The 26156-nt window shown below is 58.8% G+C and overlaps 1 protein-coding gene across 1 annotated transcript; it reads right to left on the reverse strand.

Moving 5' to 3' along the window:
* Positions 1-3121: 3121 nt before the first annotated feature.
* On the reverse strand, positions 3122-24397 carry LOC144373657 (unconventional myosin-XVIIIb-like). Its single transcript, XM_078036700.1, has 11 exons — positions 22484-24397; positions 17502-18689; positions 16943-17009; positions 16104-16216; positions 15106-15282; positions 11464-11662; positions 9195-9337; positions 8440-8540; positions 6400-6463; positions 3530-3607; positions 3122-3196 (listed from the first exon to the last, which is right to left on the reverse strand). The coding sequence occupies exons 2-11, from the start codon at positions 18528-18530 to the stop codon at positions 3122-3124; spliced, it is 2046 nt and encodes a 681-aa protein (XP_077892826.1). The 5' UTR covers positions 18531-18689; positions 22484-24397.
* Between the last annotated feature and the right edge of the window lie 1759 nt (positions 24398-26156).

The raw sequence follows: 26156 nt of genomic DNA on the forward strand, positions 1-26156 counted from the left end.
ATCTGGTGAGGGCCTTCTTGCTACATCACAACATGGTGGAGGGAGTTCCGTGGCGGGATAAAACAAGTGTGCTAGCTCAGGTCTCTTGGTCTCTTCTTAAAAAGCCACTAATGTCATCATGGGGGCCCCTGCTGTCATGGCCTCATTCAAGTCTAATTACCTCCTAAATTACCTAATTACTTCGAATACCATCCATCATAGGAATTTGGGGGTTAAGTCTTCAACACACAGGCCTTGGGGTGACACATTCAAACCAAAGAAACCACATCCTGCATGCTTCTATTTATGTGAAGTTCAAGAATGGGCAGGCTGCCAGGTACACACCTGTCATCCCAGTGGCTCGGGAGGCTGAGGCAGGAGGATCACAATTCAAGGCCAGCCTCTGCAATGGTGAAGCCCTAAGCAACTCAATGAGACCCTGTCTCTAAATAAAATCCAAAATAGGGCTGGGGCTGGGGCTCAGTGGTTGAGTAACCTTCCCCACAAAAAAAGAATGGGCAAACTGAGGTAAGATAGAAGACAGGTGTGGGGTGGGGGTGCCTGGGAGGGGGCTCTAAGGAGCCTTCGGAGGAGTGAGGGGTGTTCAAAGTCCTGTTCGGCAGGGTGGCTGCTGGTGTGTTTAAGGATATAAACATCATTGAGCCGTTTACTTAATATTAGCATAGTTAATGTGTTTAATTCAACTTTTTAAAAGTCAGTGCAAGGAAAAAAGTCAAGTCACAAGAAACTCAGGGTTTGTCTGATGCGATTGAAGCCCTCAACAATGCAAGTAATTTAGAGGGGAGATAAAATCCAAATGCCCTCTGTTTTACATTGGGCCAGGTCTGCAGACCCAGGGGCTCCTACAAGGCAGGCACGGGGCTGGGTCACACACCGAATGGAACACACTCTCCATTCTGCCCTCCCAGAGAGTAGCTGTGCCCAGGTCTCTCATCCTTGCTTGGAGACTCGGTTTCTGCTTTTTTAAAATGGACATGACATTCAACCTTCCTCTTAGGGCTACGACCAGGACCAAATGGGTCAGAAAGCACCCAGCACAGGGGGTGGCATCCAGTGGTGCTCAATAAACAGTGGTCTATACTCAGCCCTGTCTCCCTGCCTCCACGCTTCTGTGGGACGCCTTTCCCCACTGCCACCCAAGTTCACGCCAGCACCACCCTGCCCTCGAGGGACTCCCCGTCCACGGAGGGACACAGATGTGCCAGCAGATGGGACACAGCGTGTGCCCAGGACTGGAAGACGGCATGGGGGGAAGGCAGGCTTCCGGGAAGGAGTGGTACCTGAAGCCAGTCACGAAGGGAAAAGGGACATGAGGGAGGTGGGTGGGTGCTGGGAAGCAGGAGGGTGTCCCTTGCAAGGTCAGGGGGCTGCAGAGAAAGGTGGGCTTGGGTGCTGAGAACTCCGTGGGCCCACTGTGGGTGGTACAGGCTGCTCTGGCAGGGCCACGGGCAGTGGGCGCCACTGTTTGCAGCAGGGAGATGCTCTATAATGAATAACCTGGCTGAGGTGACCAGGACCTGGTCATGAGCAAGGCGGGATCTTCGGGCACACCTGAGTCTGAGCGATTCATGGATATGCCTGTCCTCCAGGCCAGGTGGACTCCCCTATACTTCTACACCTTACCAGCCAGGGTACCCCGGCCCTCTGCCTCCTGGTCCCGCCCCTCTCCAACTAGCCCCACCCTCTGACACCACGCTCTGCCTGCTGGCCCAGCCCCTTTGTCTCCTAACCACATCCCTACCTCCTGGCCCCACCCTCTGCCTGCTGGCCCAGCCCCTGGGCTCCTGGCCCCACCCCCTACCTCCTGGCCCCACCCCCTACCTCCTGGCCCCACCCCTCTGTCTCCTAGCCCCGCCCCTCTCTCACCTAGCCCCATCCCCTGACTCTATGCCTTTGCCTGCTCCCCCAGACCCTCTGTCTCCTAACCCCATCCCTATCTCCTGGCCCCACCCCTCTGCCTGGTTCCACCCCTCTGCTTTCTTGGTCCACCCCTTTGACTCCTAGCCCTTCTGCCCTGACTCCTGGCCCCATCCCCTACCTCCTAGCCCCACCCTGCTGCCTCCTGGCTCCACCCTTCTGCCTCTTAGACCCACCCATCTGCCACCTGGCCCCACCCCCTCTTTCTCCTTGCCACACCCCTCTGCATTCTGGGTCCACCCCTCTGATTCCTAGGCTTGCCGCTCTGACTCCTGGCCCCACCCCTCTGCCTCCCTGCCCCACTCCCTGCCACCTGGCCCCACCCCCTGCCACCTGGCCCCACCCCCTGCCACCTGGCCCCACCTCCTGCCTCCTGACCCCACCCCCTGCCTCCTAGCCCCACCCCCTGCCGCCTGGCCCCACCCCTCTGTCTCCTGGGCTTGGGAGCCAGCTCTGAGAGGAAATGCTGACCACTGACTCAACTCATTTGAAGAGAAGCATCACATGGGGCCTGCACAGATTCATGAGCCGTGGCGGAGGGTAGGACAGGTACCAATTCAGAGACAGGAGCACGGAGCAGGGTCCCTCTCTCAACGTCCCGTCAACCCACTGCTTCAGTCCACACGGGAGTTCAGTGAGTGGATATGAGAAAGGGTGTTCGCTGAGCACCTACTGTGTTCCACTGGGGAGGCAGGCGTGGGTCTCTCCCACGGACACAGGAGGAAACAGAGGCCCAGAGGTGAAAGCACCTTCCCAAGGCGGCCCAGAGGGCAGAGGGCGGAGTCGATATAAGTCAGACACCCGTAGCTCCCGATTCTTGGAGCCACCCCAGGGTTCAATGTCGTCCACTCTTAAAGGTGGAAACACGGAGGCTGGGAAAGACCAAGTGACCCGAGGACACACGATAGGTCGGACCCCAGGGAGCATGGTCTTCAGTCAGGACTGGGGACTGCGATGACAGAATGGGAAGAGCAAGAGGGCCAGGATGGGGGTCAGGCCCCCCTGAGTCGCAGTCCTGCCTCTGCCACGAAAAGCTGTGTGCCCTTGGCAAGTCAATGCGCCTCTCTGAGCCCTGCTGCTCCTCCTAAAAGAGGGATCTGACCTGATCTCGATCATTCCTTGCCTCAGAGAGCCCTGGGAGGATCAGGCTAGAGAAGGCCCCAGCAGAGCCTCTGGCACGAGCAGCGGACGCCCTGTCCTTGGGTCAGGAAAACTGCCCTCCACAGCCGACGGCTGAAGAAAACAAGAAGAAAGCTGTGTGCTCGCAGACCGCCTGCGCCTAGCGGACCGCAAAGGGGGTTCGTTTAAAAGCTGAAATGTGGCCCCCAGCGCCAGCGCAGGCCGAGGACCAGGGGACAGAGCTGGCCGTCGGTGAGCAGAGGGGGCCCCCAAGAGCCGGCCCGCACCACACTGGGGGCTCAGCACCTCACTCCTCGCCCCACCTGTGCTCCCAGCCACGACCACAGCTCCCAGGCCCCAGGCCGTGGGTCCCAGGAGGCCCCTGGAGACAGGTGGGATTCAAGGTCCCTGCCAAGCTCCGCGGCAGAGGAGTGGCACATTGCCAGGAGGGGATGAGTCTGCCCGTCCCTTTATTCACTCAACAAACACTTACCTCGCCCTCGCTGTCTGCCTGGTTGAGGGTGAGGCCTGGGGCACTGGGCAGTGACGGGATGCGCAAGACACCCGCTGCCTGGGCACTTAGGGCCAGGGGATCCGGCCAACAGTGTGACCAGGAAGAGTGTCACCAGGGAGATGACAGGCGGACAGTGACACGGGGCATCTCCTTAGAGGACCAGAGCCAGAGCCAGGGCACTGTGGCCTCCAGATAGGGGCTACTGCCCTACTGGGCCCCACAGACAAAAGGTTTCAGTGGCTGCACGTGGACACAGGAAGGGAAAGCCCAGGAGTCAGCTCCGCCATGAGGCCTGGCCACCAAAACACCGTTCGTGAAAGCTCCGGTGACATAGGGCGTGTCCCGAACTACGTCAGATATTCACAAGAAAAACCCTAGAAGACAGTCTAGAAACGCCACCGCTGGGTTTTCCTGGGGGACGCCTAAGTTTCTGGATTTCCCTCTGGTTTGCGTGACAGCGTCTTTGGGGACCCTTGGCCCTGATGGTCCTACAGGGTGTGTGCATCAATCAACTCTTGGAAGCAGATATTTCATTAAAATATAAAGTGGGGAGAACAGAGATGGAGCCAGTAAGAGAGAAAACATGGCCCATGCCACCAACCGACATGCTGGGGACGGTGTGTCCAGGAGGAGGGAATGGTCCCTGCAGGCCCTGCCCTGCCACGGCTCCAGTGCCACCCATGAGGGTCTGAATGACCTTTTTTTATTGGTTCCAGGGACTGAACCCAGGGGCGCTTAACCACGGAGCCACACCCCAGCCCTGTGTATTTTTTATTTTGAAACAGGGTCTTACTAAGTTGCTGAAGTCCTTGCTAAGTGGCTGAGGCTGGCCTCTAACTTTTGATCCTCCTGCCTCAGCCTCCCTAATCTCTGGGATTACAGGCACACACGCCGCCATACCCAAAATACTGAATAATCTTAAGGGTGCCCTTGGTTCAGGGCCAGGCACCGTCCCAGGGCTGTGGGCTGTATCTCCTTTAATCTGGGTATAAGGGGGGCTGTTACAAGCCCCACTTTAGGAATGAGGCAGTTGAGGCCCCAGGAGGTAAAGTCTCCTGGTGAAGGCCACCCTGATCAAGTGCTGGTCTCAGAGGTGAGCCCGGCTGTCCCTACACTCCAGGGTTGTCCGTGAATCAACAGGGGATGATGGAATCCCGGCTACAGTTGAAACACAAGAGAATCCATCCCAGTTGGGGGGGAGGGGAGTGGTCAGAAGGACAAAGGAGGACAATGAATGCAAGGTGTCGGCTAAACTTCAACAGGTGTTTTCTTAGCATGAAGAAGGTCTCCCTACAATATCTGCTAACCTGATCACCTTGGGGACTCAGGCCTAGTAAGTCCTCTTCTTGGGGGGCATTTGCTGACCCTCAGATTCCCTTAAAGAGACAGTCCTGGAACGGCCAACTCCGGTAACCAGCTGAAGCTTGTCTGAAAGCCCCGCAGAGCTTCAGAGTTGGTTCTTGTTCCAGAGAACAGAGGGAGCCTTCTCTGGATACCTGCTGGGCAGCCGGAGAGGACAGGGAAACACCCAGCACTTCCCACAATTCAACTGGTCTAAGAAACACCCCATAGAAACACACAAGAGGGGAAGGGAGCAGGAAAGTACTTGCAACATGCCTGCACTCCCTCCGGCCAGGACGGGTCCTTTCAGCAGACTCTGAACAGACAGGTCGGACAGGAGGGCTCCCGGGTCCTGGCCTGGACCCTTTTTATCCCCGGAAACCACAGGAAAACCACCAGCCCGTGTGGATGGAGCGAGAGGCTGGGCCAGAACTGGTTAGCTAGATGCGAAGCCCCTGCAACGGCTGAGCTTCTCTAGTTCTGCCTTCAGGGTCAGAGTCTGGGATCCTGGTGGCCCTCAGTCATGCGGGCAGAGGACAGGAGAGAATGAGCCCTGGGCTTCAGAGCTAGAGCCGGGGCCTCAGCCACCGCAGGAGACTCTCCCTGTGCTTCTCAAAGTGTGATCCCTGGACCAGCAGCCTTTGGGCCCTTGTGAGGTGAGGGGAGGTTCCCAGTCCTGCCCGGAGCTGAACTGGATGCCTGAGGACCAACCCATCAATGTCCCTGTGTGTGTGTGTGTGTGTGTGTGGTGTGCGCCTGCTGCAGCTTTATTAAGGGGAATTTGATACAAGATAAAAGTTCATCTTTAAAACGTTCAGTCTGCTAAACGTGGACACTACACTCCCCGCCTTTTTTTGCGTGGAGAACACAGTCTGCTGTCCCCCGTAGATGGCGGCCACCGCAGATGGTCCCCTTCCCTACATTCCGTGTCTTTGTCTCCCTACACATACACACCAGCGATAAAGTTCAATTTGTACATTAGGCGCAATAAGCAGAAGTTCTTACTTTTGATGGAGTTGATTGCTCTCTTAGGAACGGCGACTTTGGCGTTACATGAATTTGGTCTTTGTTCAACCTAAGGTTATGGATATTTTTCTCCTGTTTTCTTCTAGAAATCTTATGGTTTTAAGTTTTAAATTTAGGTTCATGGTCCATTTTTGGTCAATTTATACATAGAGTTTGAAATGATTTTTTTTTTCTTTTTTGCAATGGGGATATCCAATTACGCCAGGACAGCTTATTTGCAGACATGTCCAATTGGAAGGGACTTTGGAGAAGAAACCATCTCTTCCCCTTCACCTGGTGAACTCCTACTCATCCTTAAAAACCCAGCTCAAATGTCCCCTTGGATAAGAAGTCTTTTCTGAGTGAGGCTGAGTAGCTCCTTCAGCCCAGACACGACAGCCGGATGGAGACCGCAGTGCCAAAGGAGACGTGTGGCTCAGGGACCACTCCACACCCCCTTCCAGGCCACGGACTCACCCTCCCCCCAAAAAACGACCCCTTACCTTGGACCACACGCCCATGCCAAAGGTGCTGCTTTCTGCCGTCTGGTGCAGGTTCAGCTCGGTCCTGGAAGCAGAGAGGGCAGATCTGGGGGGCGTGGCCATACGCGGAGGGCGTGGTCATACGCGGAGGGCGTGGCCATACGTGGGGCGTGGCCATACGCGAGGGCGTGGCCTGATGTGGAGGGCAAGGTCCCGCAGGTAGGGCCCAGGGGCTCCTCTGGGGCAGCCCCGTCCTCAGAGGTGGCTGTGACCTGTTTCTCGAGGATGTCAAACTCACCAGGAGCAGTGGTGGCCCCCGCCTGCCATCCCAGCAGCTCAGGAGGCCAAGGCAGGAGGATGGCGAGTTCAAAACCAGCCTCAGCAACTTAGTGAGGCCCTGAGCCACTCAGTGTTTTTTAAAAGGCTGGGGATGGGGCTCAGTGGTTGAGCGCCCCTGGGTTCAATCCACAGGGCAAGAAAAGGTGCCAGACTCCTCGAAGTCAAACCCACCAACACCCAGAGACCCCGGGACTGGGCCGGGCTGGTGTGGAGGACAGCCGCCTGCAGCAGGCATGGCCCAGCCGGCCTCTGCACTCCCTGGGTGCCCCCAGCCGTCCCCGACTCCAGCCCTCCCAGGGGCTCAGGAGAGACCCAGTGCAGGGCCCCAGGGAAGAGGGGAGCCGTGCATGTATCTCAGGGCTACAAGAGATGAGGAAATGGAGACCCACACGGGGCAGCCTCTCCCGAGGCCGCGGGCTGGAATGGGGGACTGGAAACTCCCTGTCGGAATCACCTCTTCACCCTGCCCTGGTACGTCCTTCCTAGGCACCACACACCGCTGCCCGCACACATGATATTGTTTAATTACCCACACCACAGTAAGTGCCCATTCTACAGAAGAAGAAACCGAGGTTCAGGAAGGCCCACCTGGGGCAAAGCCAGGAGCAAACACCCGTCCTCTGACTCCAAAGCCAGCCCTTTCCAGAACATACCTGGTCAGGGCGGGAAGGGTTGCAGGCCAGTAAAAATCCTCCCCAAATCCCAGCAAGCACAAAGCTCTCACTGTGTTCACTCTTTGGCCCTCACAATAGCACCCTGAGGTAGCCATAGTCACACTCATTTTACAGATGAGGAAAGTAGGGTTCAGAGAGGTGCATCACTAGTCAAAGGTCACACAGCCAGCAAGTGAGGGAGCCACAAATCCACGTGGATACAAATCCACGAAGCCTGGCCCAGAGCCTATGGTCTTAGCCACAATGCTGTGTTGCCCTATGCCTAGTTCTTCTGGGGGTCCTTTAGGCTTTCCAGAAGTTTCCTTACTGCTCAGGTACCCTGTTCTGGAATCCCCAAGTCCTTTCTCTCATCTGCCCACTCTCTGCAGGGCACGGTTTCCCCTCCGGCCTCAGCTAGAGGCTCAGGACAGATTGAGCTTGTCCTTCCAAGGGAGGACGGAGAGGGGCTAATGTACCTGGGGAAAGACCCCGGGGGTTCCACTAGGACCTTCTGATCTGTCGGCCAGATGAGAAACCGAGGCCCAGAGAGAGAGCGAGAGCCTGAGGAAGCCTAGAGAGCCAGGAGGGAGAGGGGACCCCGGGCCCCCTCCTCCAGGAAGCCCTCCAGAGGAGGCCAGGCCGACTCCTGCTCCCTGCCCTGCCAGCTCGCCCTCGGTCCCAAGGCGCCCCACCTGGGCACCTGGCCATGTGCACTCAAGGCAGCCACAAAGGTCACGACTTCTGGAAGACATGGGGTCTCTTCCCCCACGCTCAGGCCCTGTACCCACTTGTCACCGTCCCAGCGGACAGCCCTGCCCCTCCAGCTTCGAATGGGAATCGTGTAAGGTCTCTTCAAGACATCATCTCCACCTTACAGAGGAAGAAACTGAGGTTCCGAGTGGATGGGCTGTGCGCAAGGTCCCCAGCCCACGAGCACCGCGTCCCTCGGGGACTGAAGTCAGGGGCCCTTCTTCACACCTGGGTCCGTGGCCTCTCAGCTCCAGGCAGAAGCTGGACCGGGCTCTGGGGACAGCGATCCCTTGTGCCACCCACCCATCCCGGCACTCACCTGAGATCCAGGTCCAGCCCAGCCAGCATCTGGGAGAAGACCTTGAAGTTGCCCTCCCCGTCCGGCTGCCGAGCCACTCGGCTCTTCTCCAAAAGCATCGTCTGGGGGGCAAAGGTGGCCCTGTCACTGTGGGCCCCTCTGCCCACTGCCACCCGCCCACCCTGAGGCCACATCTCCTGGTCCAAGTGTTGAGGGTTCGGAGTCCTCCGGGAAGGGCACCCCGCACACAGCGGCTACAGTGAGCCTCAGGGAAGTCCCCAGCAGGGCCACCTCGGACACCGTCCCAGGGACAGGAGCTCTACAGCCCCAAGGCCATGGTGCTCATGTGGGGGCCAGGCCAGGACAGCGACGTCCCTTCTGTCAGGCACCCAGGAGACTCCCTGCCCCGGCTGTGATCCCATTTTCTATTCAAACAGCATGTGGGGGGGGGGAGGGGAGGGGGGCGGGTGATTTTGGAGATGGGGACAAACAGGCCATGTGTTGTCACCCATGGGTGGCCCAGCGTGGCTGCGCGTCTGTTTAGCTTCAGCTTCTGGATTTAAGCCCCAGCTAAAAAGCGCCTGGCCACCCACTTGGTCCTGGAGATTTCCCCCTGTGATGGTCCCCAGAGCAGATGGCCAGGCTCTGGAGGGAACACTTAGGGGCACCCAGCAAGAGGGGCGCAGTTGAACGTGGCCACTGAGGTCCCAGCTGGAGGGTAGAGTCATTAGAGTGCAGCTGGAGACACAGCAGCCTCCGTGCACCCCGAGGCTCACCTGGAGCTGAGCGGCTGTGATGCGGCCCATGGCGTTGAAGTCCAGTGACATCACCATGCTAAATCGGGTGGCGCTGCGGCTGTGGCTGGTGGACACAGAGCCAAAGGCCCTGAGGACCATAAAGGCCGCTCGGATCTTCTCCACTGTGGGGTGCAGGGCAAGCGGTCAATCACGCCTCCCCCAGGACCGCCCTCCCCTTGCTGGCCCCTCTCCCCCACTTCAGCCCTAGACCACGCCCTCCCGCTCTAGACCACGCCCTCCCGCTCTAGACCACGCCCTCCCGCTGAGCGCCTGCCTGCAAGGGCCCAGGCAGGAGCAGGGCGCAGGGCAAGGCCCAGTCCACTAGGGGGAGCCAACTGCGGGACAACTCCCCAATGGCGGCTAGCCCAGGGCCTCCTGGAACTAGAACCAGGGCAAAACATTCCCCCACCTGAATGCAGAACCGAAGGCCCAGCAGCAGGCCTGAAAGTCCTGCCATCTCTCCACAACTGTCCGCTGAGTACCCGAGATACATCCCTCACTCCTCTAGGCACCTAGATACAGCCCATCCTGACTCCCACCTTCAAACACACACACACACACTCCCAGCAGAGCTACACCATGGGAGGACAGGGACTGGGCCTCTGCCACATCCCCTGCTCCTAACAGGGGCCTGGTGCAGAGAAGAGACCCAGGGCAGCACTGGAATATCCCTGGGGAGGGAGCAGGGCACAGTGGCCAAGAGAGCTCAGCTGTGGGCTCTGCCTTGGCTGGTCACCTGACTGAGGGAAGGAAGGAGCCCTCTGTCCCGAGCCTCTGGTGGCCTGCTGGCAACCTGAGGGTAGTGACATACCCACTTCACGCGGTTGTCATGAGGACAGGATGATTGAATAATGCAAAGCACTTAAAAGTTCCCGAAGGGGTGATGTTGTTATTATATTATAGAAAAGCAGTTTATTAGTAGTGTCACACATAATAGAACATTCTTAGTTGATATTACACTATAGAAAAGCAGGGTCGCGTGGGCTCGGTGAGGAGGACAGAAACCACCCTCAATGGGGGCAGAAACTGGTTCCTGAAAGTGGCAAATATATATATATATATCTTTTTTTGGTGCTGGGGATTGAACTCAGGGCCCCTCGACCACTGAGCCCCGTCCCCAGCCCTGTTTTGCATTTTATTTAGACACAGGGTCTCACTGAGCTGCTTAGGGCCTCGCTGTGGCTGAGGCTGGCTTTGAACTCGTGATCCTCCTGCCTCAGCCTCCCCAGCTGCTGGGATGACAGGCGTGGACCACCGTGCCCGGCTCCCAGAAAAAAAATAATTGCTCTTTTTATTACAGAGCACAGATAGACGCTCCCACACGTGGGTACACGGTTCCCCTGTGGTACTAAATGTCTACTGTAGGGCAGGCGACAGAGGGGAAGTGTCTTAAGCTCCTGGGGGACAACAAGGAAAGCCTGAGATCCTGGCCCGGAGGTTGGGATCAGGAGCCAGGCTGCCTGGTTTTGCATTCGGCTCCAGGACAGATGGGCTGTGTGGCTTTGGGCAAAATACTTGACTTCTCTGACTCTCAGGGCCTTCACCTATAAAATTCAAACAGTCACATCTACCATATGGCCCACCACAGGCCTGTTGTAAATTACACATAAGTTCGTATTCACGGAATAAGGCCTGGCACACACGTCCCTGGCAAACATGCACTCGGATCGTCATTAAATTGTAATCATCATTATGACTAATTGGCACTCTTTCTTTAAGGCTCAGCTCACATCTCACTGCCTCCAGGACCTTCCTGGTGCCCCTCCTGTGTGCTTCAGGGGCCTGACCAGCTCTGCCAGCCCTTTTGCTGGACATCTGCCTGTGTCCATAGGCACAGGTGCATTTCCACTCAGGTCTCCGCTCTGCCTTCCTATCTCCACTCGGGGGGCACTCTGTGCGGTTCAGCAGGTTGTACACTGCACAACAGCACGGCCTCTGAGGCCCACACCATTCACCTTATGTCATCACAGATTCTTAGACCTATTAGGATGGCTTCCCAGCAGACGGCAGTCCAGTGTCTGGTTCTAACAATGCCCACTGTTGAAGGCCGTTCTGCAAATGGCCATTGATATCTTGAGGAACAAATATCTTTATCTAAGCCGCACAGCGGTGCCCAACAGTCCGGAGGGGGCCCTCAGGAGCAAGCACATCTAGTCGATGGCTATGAGGAGGGGAGCCCCGCACACGCCTGCTCCGACCCTCCCCTTCCTGTCTCCACCTCCGCCATGTCGCCTGGAGCCCGCCGTACCTGACACCCTGCCGTCCACACTGCCTGCCATCGCCACCAGGTGCTCCAGGACCTGCTCGCAGCAGGTGGTCTTCCCCGCGCCACTCCGGCCCAGGGCCACGATGCTGTGGTCCCTCCGCTGGCTCAGCAGCTCCCAGTAGGCCCGCTGCGCCAGGGAGCAGACGTGGGCAGGCAAGCCGTCCCGGCGGCCCCTGGGCACCTGCAGGGATGACAGGTGTCAGCCTTTCCCTCAGCCCCTGCCCCGGGCACTGTGGGCCAGCACCCACCCCCAGCGAGGGTCCCTCCATGTCCCTGGCAGGAGCCCCGAGGGCCCGCAGCCTGGGTTTCCTCCCAGCTCAACCTGAGAGTCCAGCAGCACCTCTGGGCGCCTGCCCAGCCCTCCTCATCTGTAAAGTGGGCTCATAATGGGGACGGTCCTCAGCGCCACTTCCTGTCCCTCTCCAGCCTTGACAAGGGGTCCTGGCACCTGGCTGAGAAGGGCCCAGCCTGTGAGTCCAGTCCTTCCAGTGGCTCTCTGTGAGACCCTGGGCCACCCAGACCCACAAGCGTCTGCGTCTCCCCTTCAGCTATCAGAGGTTTCACCCGGAGTCGCCTGAGCCCCGGGCATCGTCACCCTCGTGGCTCGGAGCACACCTAGGAGGTGCCTGCCATGAGATCCCCAAAGTAAATGGTCCAATCGATTAGTAATGTCTGCCATGGATCAAATAGCATGATCGATTAGTGATGTCTGCCATGGCCAGGGGACTATCAGGTGGGGAAGGATGCTGGTGCTGTCCCCCATGGCAGACCTAGGAGAAACCCCAACCCCATCCCTACACCATCCATCCTTTCCACCCTCAGGAAGGAGACCCACAGGGTGCCTGCTGTGTGGGAGGCCCTGTCCTGGGCGCCGGGGACACAGCACCACATTAAACCCTGACGCCCGCGGGAGGAGACTTCGCATGATTTATTAGAAGGGCTCAAAGATTTTTTTTTTTTAATAGTCACTGTCAAGTGCCAGTGCATCTGCAGAGCAAGGAGTCTCAGGCTGCACGGGAGGGGCGGGGACAGGACAGGACAGCGTCACCCTGGAGCAGTGTGGCAGTTTCCTCCTCGGTGACACACACGCTGCCCAGCCAGCCCCACGACACCCGTCCAGGTGTTATTCAAGCAAAATGAAAATGTGTGTCCACAGAAGTCACATCGCTGGTCACAGTGACCACCTGGACAAAGCCACAAGACCTGGGAACAGCCCAGATGTCCTTCAACCAGTGAGCCAAGGCGAGCAGCCACCGAGCTGTGCCCTGCAGGTCCCCGGAGAGGGCACCGGGCCAGCTGGTCACGCCACAAACAGACAAGGAGACCCGCAGAGAGCACAAGGACTCGATGGCAGGTGCGTGGACAAGACCCAGGGCGGGACCTGCCGCCGTTAGAGCTGTCCTAGGACGTGATGGGCCAGCCGGCCGGGACTTTTTGGAAAACGTGAGCGTCTTGGAGGAAAATGAAATCCGCAGCTGCCGGGGTGGGACTCGGGGTGGGCTGCACCCCAGAGGGGCCCCCAGGGCTTTTGGAGTGACAGGGACCGTCCTGGAGCTGGCTGCAGAGGCCTCCGAGGCTGTGTCCGAAGCCCCCTGACCGCAGGCCGAGGCAGGGGACGCTCTGAGAGCTGCGTGAACCTGACCTTGGTTACCAGCCCTCCCGCCCCACGGAGCCGCGGCTGCTGGAGGAGAAGAGGAAGAGACAGAGCCACCCCACGGGCACAGCCTGCACAGGGTCACCAAGGACGCGGGGGAGGTGGGGACGCGGAGCCCTGGCCCTGGAGGCCAGGGGACATGGAGGACAATGTCCAAGACCCCAGACACCAAGTCGTGACCACAGCAAGCCCCTGCCCCATGCCTTTGTGGGACCAGGGGACAAACCCCAGGAGGGACACCACCCACCCTGCTGGACACAGCCTGGGGCACAGGCAGGCAGAGGGCACAAGGTCAGCCCTCGGGCCAGCCTTGCTCTGGAGTTCCAGGGACAAGCCAGCCCACTCGTGGGATGCTGGGACTCTGGTCTGGGGGAGGGGTCTCCGCAGATTCGGCCCTCGGTGGCACCCAGGGCATGTCTGTGCATGGGGACCCGCCACACAGGCACAGGCATTGAAGAGGTGGAGGCCCGTGCACAGAGCCGTGCCCAACGGTGCCCGGGTCCCACGCATGCTGACGCCCACAGGGACTCTGTTCCCCAGCTTCCAGCTCCTGGGGACCACGACTCCCACGGCTGTCCCCTAGAGTCACCCAGCCCATCTTGGGGTGGCCCCAGGCAGCCCCAGCATCACCGCAGGTCTGTGCTGCCACCTGGTGGCCATTTGGAGAAACAGAGCTGGACCCGGCCCAGGAGAGTGGGGGGCTGTGGTTTGGCTGCAGAGGCCGGGAGACTTAAGGGAAGGATGTGGGAAGCCCCGGGAAGGAGTCTGGGGGACCATGACACCCAAATGCCACCATCAGGGGATACCCCAGGGCCTGTACTCTTAGGCACTTTTGTGCAAGCTCTGATGCCCCAAATCCAGGACAGCTATGTGGACTTAGCCCGCTGTCCAGACTCTAAAACTGTCCCCTCCCAGGGTGGCCAAAGAGCCGAAGGAGTTGCTCAAGGATTCAGAGAGCTCAGAGACCTGGGATGCATTAACAGAGGCACAAGCATTCACAGCAGGGAGGGGACAGGCACCTGCCAAGCTTAGCCCACTCGGCTCCTGAGGCCCTCCCAGGCCCCTGCCCATGGATACCCACACCCAGAGAGGCCTGGGAGTCATTGGAGGGCACAGGTGAGTCACCCTAGAGAAGGAGATATTGGGAAGGGTGCAGGGCCACTATCTCCTCTGTGTGGACCTGGCCTCAAGCAGGGATCAGGAATGGGTTTGTCACATGGGGATCCAGAGGGCAAGGTGTGGCTTTTCACCCCAGTTGACAGATGAAGAAACTGAGGCCAGAGAAGCATTGTGGTCTTTCCCAGGCCCCGGGTGTTCCAGGGAACCATGCCTGCAAGGAGGGAGCCTCGGCCTTCTGTCCCCTTCTCTTCACTTTGTCCCTTTCCACGTCTCCACCACAGCCCAGGGGACCCCTTCACCTCTGTCCCCCTGTCCCACTAAGAATCTCCAGGACCCACAGCAGCTCAGGTGGGAACTAGTGAGGGGGATGCCACTGTGGTTCCAGGTCCCCCCACAAGGTGGCGCACAGAGCTGTCCTGTGCCTGTGGTTCCATTGGCCAGATCCCCGCCTGATGGATAAGGGTGGCCTGAGGCTGCTCTTTCTGTATCTCGGCCCAGTGCGGTGGCACCGAGGGGTGAGCCTGCGGCCTGGGTCTTATCCAGGCCCCTCTGCAGGTTCAACCTGAGGGTCAGCAGCCTGCTCCCCTCTGACCACCAGCTTCTCATCTGTAAGACGGGCTGGGGACACCTGCCTTCCGGGGGCAGGTGGGAATCCACAGGCCATGCCCGAGTGTGGCCAGCTGGACATCATCTCTAGTGGCCCTGAGGCTCCCCCAGTGCCTCACCTCTCTTCCCCAGGAGAGGGGACCATGCCCCAGTACTGTCTTTGGCAGGAATGAAGGGTCTCCTGGGGTCCTGGTCCTCCCCTCCTCCCTCACCTCGTCCCCTGCCCCTCCCCGTCCCCCGCTCACCTTGGCTGCAGGGGGCGCCCAGGGACCCTGGGGCTGAAGGACGATCAGATCAGGCCCAGAGCAGGTGTGTGGCAGCTGGGCCCGGTAGCGGTGCAGAAGCGTGTTCAGGACGCTGGACTCATTGACGCTGACCAGAGAGGCCAGGTCCTCGGCCTGGTCCAGCTCGGGGGGGTTAGCCTGCAAGCCGGCACGAGGGCTGGTCTCCTGGGCCTCCGGGGACCCGGCCACAGCAGCACCCACACACACGCGCACGCACACACACACACCGTGGGCCTGTCCTTGGGAGCCACATGCCAAGGCCTGACCAGAACTCAGGACAGTGGCACAAGAGGGCCACCCCTGCTACAGGACACACAGAGTCGTACAAGGTCTGTCCTTCCCACACTCTGCTCTGGGAGAGCAGATGCTCCCAGAGACCCCACAAAGCTCAGAGCACATTTGGTGTCCAGAGCGGCCACTGCTCTTTCCTCCTTTTCTAGATCTTACTGGACACCTCTGGGTGTCTCTGTGGTGCCCAGGGAAGGAGATCCATGGCCAAACACCTCCTTTACCTGATAGGCCATGGTTCCTTGATCCCTTGCAGATACACCCACATCCCTAGAAGAAATATTGATGCCCAATATAGATAGGCCAAGGAACCTAGGCTACAGTTCAAATTTAACTGAGCTCCCTGGCAGCCAGAGTGCAAAAGGAAAGAGGCTCTGCAGCATGGCTTGCCACGTCCATAAAATGAAAAGCAACCTGTTTCTTGGGTCAGTCAGAACTCTCAGTGCCAAGGCCTGACAGAGGTGCTTCTTGAAGTTTTCTCATAAAGGGGACACCAGGGGACAGAGTCGCTCACCCCATGCGCTCTAGTCCCAGCAGCAGACCAGTGCGTTCCGTAGGGGCCATCCTACGGCTTTCTCAGGGACTCAAGCCAAAGTGGCGTCTACAAGGACATCTGCTGCAGGGACGGGGGTGAGGGTGCAGAGCAGGCCAGAAGGGGACAGGAGACTCACCCTGTGCACATGCTCCTCATCCACCTCCGTGACGGTTTGGTCAGCGTCAAGGCAAAGTCGTACCCTTCCCGCGGGCAGGTCGGCTGTTCCCTCATCTGGCTTTAGCACCGTGGCTGGTGGAGAGCCCAGAGGGAGGACAGGAGGGACAGGAAGGGGAGGACATGAGGGGGAGGGAGGGGAGGACAGCATGTGTGAGCCAGGCCAGCTGCAGCGTGGCTCAGGCCAGGCCAGGCAGGGCGACCTGCTCTCCCCTTGGGTCTGTCTGCATGGAGGGCACTGAACTGTGACCCCAGGCCCTCTAAAGACAGGGGCTGAGGCTGACTTGCCGTAGTGCCAGGAACAGAGCAGGCACCCCGAGGGTTGGGTGAACTGGACATCTCACCCCTAGACCTGGGATGGCACAGACTGGCACTTCCCCTGGGGGTTCCCTGGCAGACATTGCTAATCAATCACTGTCCCCGGCCTGTCGTGACAGCAACTTGGAACCACTTCTTCGTAGAGCACGATCATGGGCCACAGCTCATCTCTGCCAGCTGCTCCTAGACCCTCAGTTCCTGTGGGACACCGTAGGAACCAGCCCTATTTGTGGCATTAAACCCATTGATTAATTATCAAGGTTCCAATGTCTTTGATAACAGCACTCAACAGGCCAGCTCCCCAGGGTGAGATGACCATCGGCTATTCCCACTGTCTCAAAGGCCTTGTGTGCCCTTGCCGGTCTCTGCTGCACCCTAAGCATAACCAGGGCCTCCACAGTGACAACCACCAGCAGCAAAGGGCACAAGAAGAGAGGACTAGAGCCCCCCCACCCCACCCCCCGCACCGACACCCCTCCTTACCAAGAGTAAATCCGTCCTTCTGAACCAGCCAGACTTTCTCTGCCTGGTACCATCTGTCCTCAGGAGCCTGGGAGCAAAAGATCACACCGGTTAAATCCGCAAAGTGACAGCAGTCCTGCCTCCCAAGCCTAGACACCTGTCAGGGACAGTTGCCCACAGGGTGGTCTGAGACCATGAAGGGAATCAGAATCACCATGCAGACTCCGCCGGCCCTGGCCTTGGCTTTTTGAACAAGGGAACCCCCAAGACGCCCCAGATATGCATCTCAGCCAAGATGCTATTTTGGGCACCTCAGCTGTCAGACCTGCTGGGTGACAGGTGAGTAAACCGAGCCCCGCCTGCGGCAGAGGGAGATTTGCAGATTGAGAACCTTCTCTCCCAGAGCAGAATTCCAGCCCGGGGAACCTCAAGACCCTTGCCAGCCAACAAGTGCCACCCCTCCTCTGGGTGCCCCAGGACTCCCACCCTCCCCGGTTCCCTGTGCTGTCCCCTGTCCACCTCCGCACTCCCCCAGGGCAGCTTCTTCCTGCCGCCTCCCACCCGGGGTGCGCCCCAGCACCTGGTCTGAGTCTCCGCTCTGGCCTCCTCTGCTGTCCTCCTGCAGGGCTGTCCCGTCCTCAGGCTGCGTCTGTCCGACCCCCGGGGTCTCCGCAGGCCCTGGGCTTCCGTCCTGCTGCCGCAGCCCAGGCCCGTCCTCGTCCTGGGCTCCTGTGGCGCAGGGCTCCTGCGCTCTGCCTTGCGGCGCGTCCTCCTTTCCGGCTGCCGCCAGCGACGGCCCCTCTGCAGCCACCTCCTCTGGGGCTCCACCTGCCCCAGAGGACTCCTCCGGCCTGGCGCAGGGCTCACCTGTCCGCCCAGGTGCGCCTGCCGCCTCCGGCTCCCCGGGAGCGCCCCCTGGCGGCCGCAGGCTGCCCTGCGCTGTGCCTCCTTCCGGCTCCTCGCTGCCCGCCCTGAGGTCACCTCCTTTGTCCTTCTTGTTCTGGGGACCACCCCACTTACTCTTTCTACCCAGGGAACCGCCCCATTTTCTCACTTGGACTCGAGGCCCAGAGGGCTTCCCTTCAGTCTCCACGTCCTTGGGCAGACCCCCCTTCTCGTTCTTGCTTGGGGGATCCCCTCCCTCCTTCTCCACCGCCCCTGGCTGCCCCCCATCACCTGCCCCTTGGGTTTGGGGCCTGGTCCTCTGCTCCTCTTTGCCCTGGAGCTCACCCCCTTTCAGCCCTTTGGTCTGGGGTCCCCTGCCCCCCTTTTGGCCTTCTGATCCTTGGCCTGGGTCCCCAAGACCCCCAGTCCGGGTCTTCTCAGGCTTTGAAGCCAAGTCCTCAGTGGGGATCTGGGACCCAGAGGGACTCCCTGGGGTCTCCCCTGGCTTTTCGCCCCCGGGGTCTGTAACTGCGGGTGGTGTCTTGCAAGCGGGGGGATCACGGGCCTGGGTCCTCTGCTCTGGCTGGGCTGCTCCGGGGTCCAGCCTGGCCACCATCAGCAGCACGTCACCCCCCAGCACACCCCTCCTGAAGGGCAGGCTCTTCTTGGCTGGGGTCGCCGTGGGGCCCGGCTCCTGGGGCTTCTCGCCATTGATGCTGGTCATCGGTGCAGGGGCAGTGCCGCCGGCCCCCTGGCTCTCCTTGCCCGGAATGCTTGTGCCCTGGGGAGGGGCAGACTGGCTGCCCTGGGGAATCTGTTGGCTTCCAGATTTCGTGCCCCTGTTGGTCTTGCTGTTTGGTGGACTGGTGGGAACTTCTGGGGTCTAGGAAGAGACCACCACCATGCTTAGCTGCTCACTGACCCTCCTCTGGGTGCTTCCCGACTCCCACCCTTCCCAAAGTTTGTCTGTCCTTTACACCTTCATCCACCCACTCATCCCCCCTGAGCTTCTCATGCACCTCCAAGGCCCAAGGGGCACCAGGACGGGCAGTGAGGCTTGGCCCACAGCCTCAAGGCCAAGAGACAGAGTGAGAGGAGAGAGAGGATCCCAACAGAACCAAGTTCAGCCCCAGGCTCTGCCTCTCCCTAGCTGTGAAGCCTTGGGTAAATTGCTTCCCTTCTCTGAACTTGTTGACTTTTCAACAAACCAAGGATCTTAAAGGCCTGCCTTGCAGGGCAGGTGGGACAATTTGTGATAACACACAGAAACTGAGCCCAGCGCATAGTATGTCTTCAGTGACTAGAGCAGGCACCTCTGCGGCTATTGTTTTATTGGTATTGTTATTTATGCCTTGGTGCTTCCTGCTGGGCCAGAAGGGGATCAGGGAAAGGACTCGGGTCCTGTCATTAAGGATCTGTTCTCATTCCTGGCTCCAATATTCTCCTGCTGGATGACCACAGATAGCACCATGGGTTCTCACTGAGCCCTGCCTCTGCACACGAGATCTGGGGGCTGCTCCACCCTTGTGTCTATACCACAGTCTTGCAGATGCCTGAGCCTCAGATGCCTGAGCCTGGGCACGGGGGCTCTCACCCTCCCCTGGCCTGCACACGTGCTGGGATCCTGTTGACCCCACCTCAGAGCCTCCCCTGTGTCTCCGTCCCCAGGCCCAGTCTCTCTCATGGGCCACTGCCCAGCCTCTGATCTGAGCTCTCTTCTATTGGCCACCAATCATTTTACACCTGATCAAAAGATTTAGACAGCTGCCCACAGCCTACAGGAGAATCATCCAAACTGTGATCAGACATCCAGATCCTCGGTGAGATGCCCCCAACTGTCCCTGTCCAAGCTTTGGCTGCTCTGGGCACCTCTAACCAACCCAGTGGCTTCCCTGCCTCCACATGTGCCCATGCTGCGCTCAGGCCCCGCAGCTCTGCTCCTCTCCACCGCAGCCCCAGCCTTCAGCTTTTATACCCAGCTCAAATGTCACCCCTGGGGAAATCCATAGCCTGAAGCCCTCAACTCGAAGTTGTCTCACACATCCACAAAGTCCCAGAGCCTGTCACAGTAGCGCCCACGTTCTGCACCCCATTTTAGTTTATCCACGTGTCTTTCCTGTTTTCGGGGTCCATGCTGCCAAAGCACAGACCCCATCTTTGTGTGGTGATCATAACAGGATTAGGAGCAGCACATGCAGCCCTTTCATAACAGGCCCTCCATCGCCATGACCCAATGTCCTACTGAACCCCCATAAGGACCCACTGACAGGTTCTGCACTTTGCCCCATTATACAGACAAAGATGCAGACATGAAGATATCCAGTGGCCCCAGATACAGAGTGGGATTGCAAACCCAGGTCTCTGGACTCCAACTCCACACATCACATTACCTTCCTTGTTTTGTTCTAAGGCTCTTTGGAATCTCCTTGGGAGCTTTAGGAAATGCACATGATTTGTCCCCAAGCCCACAAACCCCAAGGTTGCCTGTCAGGGTTTTGGCTCCCGGGATGATCCCAATGTGTAACCAGAGCCAAGGGCCCTATCTCTGGTACGGAGTGGCTCCGCCTGACCTTCCGGGGCCAGCAGGACATTAGCTCCGAAGGGGGGCTGGCTGCACTTGGCAGGCCACGCCACTGTCTGCACTGTTTATGAAAAGTGAATCACTGCCTTATTTTTAACCAGCTGCTACGGGTGACCATGGACAGTGACTTGGAGACGTGCCAAACGGGAGAGCCAGCCCTGGCTGTGCCCCCTGCACACACACACACACGTGCATTCTCCTCTTTAGGATTTTATAGTCACGAAAGCTCCGAGTCCCCTGCACCCCACTTAGCACTTGAAGGAAACAGCACCTCTGCAGTCACTGGCCAGGGGGAACGTCACAACACAGCTATGTTATAGACGAGGAAACCGAGGCCAAAGGATGGGAGGACTTTGGCCTGGACTTTATGACATGAAGGGGCAGGCGCCTGAACCCAGGTCTCCATGACATGCCACTGAGGTCTGTCATTGTTCCAGGGATTCCTGGCCTGTCTTTGCCCCTCACTGGTGGGTGACTAAGGGGATCGGGTCACTTCTTCAAGCCTTGTTTTCCCTTCCTGCAAAGTGGGGATGGGTTCCAGTGACCGACTCCCTGCAGGACTGTGTGAGGAACAGAGGGACCGCTGGGCCAGGTCAGGGGGAGCGGATGCGGGTCATTTACTGGTTGGGACAAAAAAAAAAATCGAACTGGCCAGAGCCAGCCAGGGCTCGCAGCCTCGCTGGGACCTGTTCTCAAGGCCCCTGCTCGGCCATCTTGGCCTGTGGTGCCCCCACCTGTCCTGGCCTGAGGCTGCCCACCTCCTGTCTTGGCTCTCAGTCTCCACCAGCCCAGCAGGGGCAACTAATCTCCTGTCTCAGCTCAGTTCTGTTCCTTTACTTGCTCCCAGGGACGCCACCAGGAGTGTCACCAGGGCCTGTGGACTTTCAGGGCCCCACACTGGCCACCCCCTTCACCAGGCCAGCCTTTCCCCAGGTGGCTCCTGAGAGCAGAGAACACAGACTCATGCCCTGCAAGTGACGTGAACTGCCCAGGCCTCAGTCTCCACCTCTGATAAATGGGTCTGATCCCATCCACCCCACTGCTGCGTGGGGTCCCTGCTGCACCCGTGAGCAGCCAAGTGAGCATCATTTCACGACAAACAGCACACAGTGACTCTTATCATGATCTCGCAACTGCCCTGCCTTAGGTCAGGCAGGGGTGGGGACAGAGCCTCTCCTCCCTGCTATGCTCCCCCACAAAGTCTTGACGGGGGCGTCTCCACAGCTGCTGCTGTTCTGGATGTCTCTGACACCGCAAAGCCACGGTGATGGACAGGCCTGGTCAGCCAAACAGGCTGGAGCAGAGTGGGAGGCGGAGCCCGGATGGCCCGGGACTGCCAGACCTGATCACCGCAGCATTCCCCTTGGCCTCAAGGGGGCGCTGGAGAGACGCCCTGTCCCCAAGGCGGCCTTTGCGCTGCATGGGGTTCCACGGTGGCTTCACCCCAGCACCTGCTCAGAACAACCAAAGGACTGAGCGGACGCCCACCAGGGCAGGGTCCTGAGTCCTAACGTGGCCACGCACTGACCCCTTAATTATTCGGTGGTGGCTATTTCAAGGAACCTGGGGGAGCATGGCAGCCACAGGACACTGCGGGCCTTGGGGTTATGCGCACTTGCTACCCACACAGCCAGACCTGGGAGCACCAACCAGATTCTCTTTTCTGCTTACACTAAACCCACTGTGCATCTTAGTCCGTGTCTAGATCCTCCTATTTGCAAAAGTCAGAATAAAATAACCCCCCCCCATCATAGATCAACCGACCACTCATCCGTTCCTCCATTCATTCAACAACCATTTGTTGAATAATCGCTAGGAGACATGTTCCAGATCAGTCACCAGATCCGACCATGGCCGTGGTTTCCATACTAAACCAGACACAGGGAACAGGGGAAATGGGAGGAAGGAGGGCGATACAACGTGCGGATGCACCAACTGATTTGGGTCGTGAAGGTTGCAGAGGAGCTCGACCCACCAAGCTCAAGAGAAGACGCTCCTCAAGGTGGGGGCGGCCGGAGCAAAGGCAGACGCGCAAGGGACTCAGTCGATGACCAGAGGGTGGGTGTGGGCCTCTGTGCCCCGGCGAGGCCACTTACCTCTCGTTCTGGGGAGGCCAGCGCCGCCTGCTTCCTGCGCCTGGCTTCCTTGGACTCTTTCTCCGTCTCGCGGACCAGTTGCCTGATGAAGCCCCCGGGGATGACGGAGAAGAGGGGAGGGGGCGAGGACGGCGGAGGACTCTTGTCCTCTTCCCGGATCTGTGTGGCAGAAGCAGGGGAGGAAGACCCAGTGAGCCCACTGGCAGGCGGAGGTCGCCAGGGCGCCTGGGCCGGCGAGGAGGACAAGTGCCACCAAGCGCAAGAGCGAGGGGACGCGCAAAGTAGGTGGCACTCCGCGGGAGCTGGGGGACCTGGGATAGAGCATGACGCGGACACGGAGCAGCAGAACCAGTCGGTGGGTCTCCTCCTGGCTCCCGTGGCCCTGAGACACGACTCTGGGCCACAGACCTGGGCAGGTTCCCTTCCTTGGCTGGGGACAGACCCTTCCCTGGGAGGACCACGCAGAAAGGAGCTTCTAGGGATTTCCAAGGGGATGGGTCCCAAGGATCCACCCGCGCTCTCCTGCCCGCCGCTGGGAGTTAATATAGTACTTGCTCACTTAGTGATCACTCCCTGTGTGCTGGGAACAGGGCAGCGTGGGGAGGCCCGGCTGCCTTGGTGTACACAGTCAGCCCCTGTGTCCTTGGATCCTGCATCCCATCCCTAGACGGGACCCACCGTGGGTGGAAGGTGTTCGAGGGAAACCATGGCGTAAACCCCTGCAGGCTAGGACTCACCAATGACTTAACAGCTATTGGGGGAGTGGGGTACCAGGGAGTGAACTCAGGCGCATAATCACTGAGTACATTCCCAGCCCCTTTTTATTTTTAATTTTGAGATAGTCTTACTGAGTTGTTTAGGGCTTTTCTAAATTGCTGAAGCTGGCCTTGAACTTGAGATCCTCCTGCCTCAGCCTCCCCAACCGGTAGGATAACAGGCGTGCGCAGCTGCACCCAGCAATATAACAAGGTTTGCATTAACTATGCAGGACATTATCTGCAAATATGACACCGTTTTATATGACGGACCGGATTATCTGCAGACTTTGATGACTTGCAAGGGTCCTGTCCCTAGTTCCTGTGGACTCTCAGGAGCCCCTGTGCAGGACCCAACCCCGTGGCTGCAGCCCTCTGCACTGACCTCTCTGTCTGCTTGGTGGTCCTTAAACCAGGACCCAGGCAGCCAGGGACTGCCCAGCACTGGATCCTAAAATGGGTCACCTGGACACCAGCAATTTTGCCCTAGAAATGGAGCCAGACCAGAGCCGGCTGGACGTGCTTGTAGCTGAGATTCCCTACTGGCCACAGTGACCTTGGGGGCTGAGACCTGGAACTCGCTGTGGCCAGCTGGGGTGTGTCTTTATCCTCTTCACTGTCACTCCCACAAGAAAGAAAAAAAATCAGCAGCGCTTTCTGCGGAAGAGCCACAGGCTGGCTTAAAATAAACTGGTCATCAAGGTCCTCTGCCCGCCTGGTGACGCGGGGCTCTGCAGCCCAGCTGATAAGGGGATCCAAAGGGGTAGGAGACAAAGAGGCAAAGCAGAGCCTGGGGACACGGTGGCGGTGACCCCAGTACGAGGGCAGACAAGCTGGGGTCCCACCCACCCCACTCTTCTCTGTCCCTCCGGATGCAACCAGGACCCACTCCATGCGCCGAGGTGAGCCCAATCCTAGCGTCCACCTCTGCTGTCCCCCACTCGCTCCTAGAACTACGCCCAGGTCAGACTGTGGGGCAGGGGACCCCAGCAGGCAGCCAGAGGAGGCCTCTGCCCCCAGTGGTCAGATCCCAAGCGCGGGAGGACCCTTCCTGAGACCTGGGAAGCAGCTGCAGGGAAGACAGAACTAACTGGAAGGGAGTCGTGCCCTGTTCTCCATGGAGACGGGGCGGGGCCATGGTCTGTCTCTACCCCCACACCTCGCTCCTCCACTCCCCTCCCCCAGGGCTCATCAGGACACAAGGGAGTGAGGTGGACAGCTGGTCACCCTGGCTGCCCGGCCTCCCCCAAGGAACAGGGTGGACAGGCAGCCGTGGGAGGAGCCAAGGGCAGGGCCCAATGCCCCGCTGGGTCAGGAAGGCCTTGGCTGAGCAAGCTGGCTGGGGTGATGGGAAGCAGGATGACATGTCACAGGCAGAATGGATGTGACCCCCCACCCGAGGAGGGAAGGGCTGGTTTGGGCCACTCAGATTTGTCCTCCAGGACTAGAGTTGGCCCCTGAAGCCCCAGTCCCAGCCCCAGGCACCACTTTCCTTCTGCTCCCACAAGGCGAGGCGTGATGAGATGGCCATGCTGAGGCAGCCCTGCTGGGGTGGTGAGGCGATGAGATGGTGAGCCAAGATGGCGCTCCCGCCAGACAGCACGGAATGAGGCTCTAGGGACACACGTAGCACATGAGATGAGTGGACACAGGCCTGGCACAGAGACACAGCAGGAGAGAAGAGAGAGATGGTTACACCTGGGCACAGTCCCATCCTACTGCCACCAGTGCCATAAATCATGACCAGATGGGGATGGGACAAGCAGGGACAGCTACTGCCCTTCACTCCTGCCAGGAGTATTGTCAGCAAGGAGGCCCTGGCCATGGAGTGCACAGCACCCGCACCCTCTTCCTCTCGGCTCCACACTTGAACTTTACACAGTCAGGAAAAACACACAATTATCCACAGGAATCTCAGCAGCTTTTGAGAGAAGACCTGCAGGACTGAGTCCCCTCTGAATGCGTTCAATGACAGTTTTATTGGCAAAACTTCAGGAGCCGGGCTCCAGGGGACTTTCCAGGTGCTGGAGTCTGAGTAATGGTTTCTGAATCACCTCATAGGGGAAGCTCTGCCACCCTGCCACCAAGATTGGCCCCTTAGGCTGAGGACTGGGCTCAGTGGTAGAGCCCTTGCCTAACCCGAGTGAGGCCCTGGGTCTGGTCCCAGCCACACATACACACACATACACACACCACACAACACACCACACACACCACACCACACCACACCACACCACACACACCACACACCACACACACCACACACCACACCACACACACCACACCACACACACCACACACCACACCACACACACACACCACACCACACACCACACCACACACACCACACCACACACACCACACACCACACCACACACACACACCACACCACACAACACACACACACCACACACACCACACACACCACACCACACACACCACACACACACCACACAAACCACACCACACACACCACACCATACCACACCACAAACCACACCACACATACCACACACACACCACACACCACACACACCACACACACACCACACACACACACACACCACACACACCACACACACCACACCACACCACACACACCACACCACACCACACACACACACCACACACACCACACACCACACACCACACACCACACCACACACACCACACACACCACACACACACACCACACACACCACACACACACACCACACACACACACCACACAACACACCACACAAACCACACCACACACACCACACCATACCACACCACAAACCACACCACATACACCACACACACACCACACACACCACACACACACCACACACCACACACACCACACACACCACACACACCACACACACCACACCACACACACCACACCACACCACACACACCACACACCACACACA

Source organism: Ictidomys tridecemlineatus, unplaced genomic scaffold (genome assembly GCF_052094955.1).
Source record: "Ictidomys tridecemlineatus isolate mIctTri1 unplaced genomic scaffold, mIctTri1.hap1 Scaffold_454, whole genome shotgun sequence".
Lineage (NCBI taxonomy): Eukaryota > Metazoa > Chordata > Mammalia > Rodentia > Sciuridae > Ictidomys > Ictidomys tridecemlineatus.

Excerpts from the sequence above, each read along its gene's own strand:
- LOC144373657 (XM_078036700.1), bottom strand. The coding sequence starts at position 18,530 with ATGACCAGCATCAATGGCGAGAAGCCCCAGGAGCCGGGCCCCACGGCG. Across the intron at positions 17,010-17,501 it reads AGAGCGGAGACTCAGACCAG|GCTCCTGAGGACAGATGGTA; the intron begins GTGCTGGGGCGC and ends TTTTGCTCCCAG. Across the intron at positions 9,338-11,463 it reads TGTGGACGGCAGGGTGTCAG|TGGAGAAGATCCGAGCGGCC; the intron begins GTACGGCGGGCT and ends TGCACCCCACAG.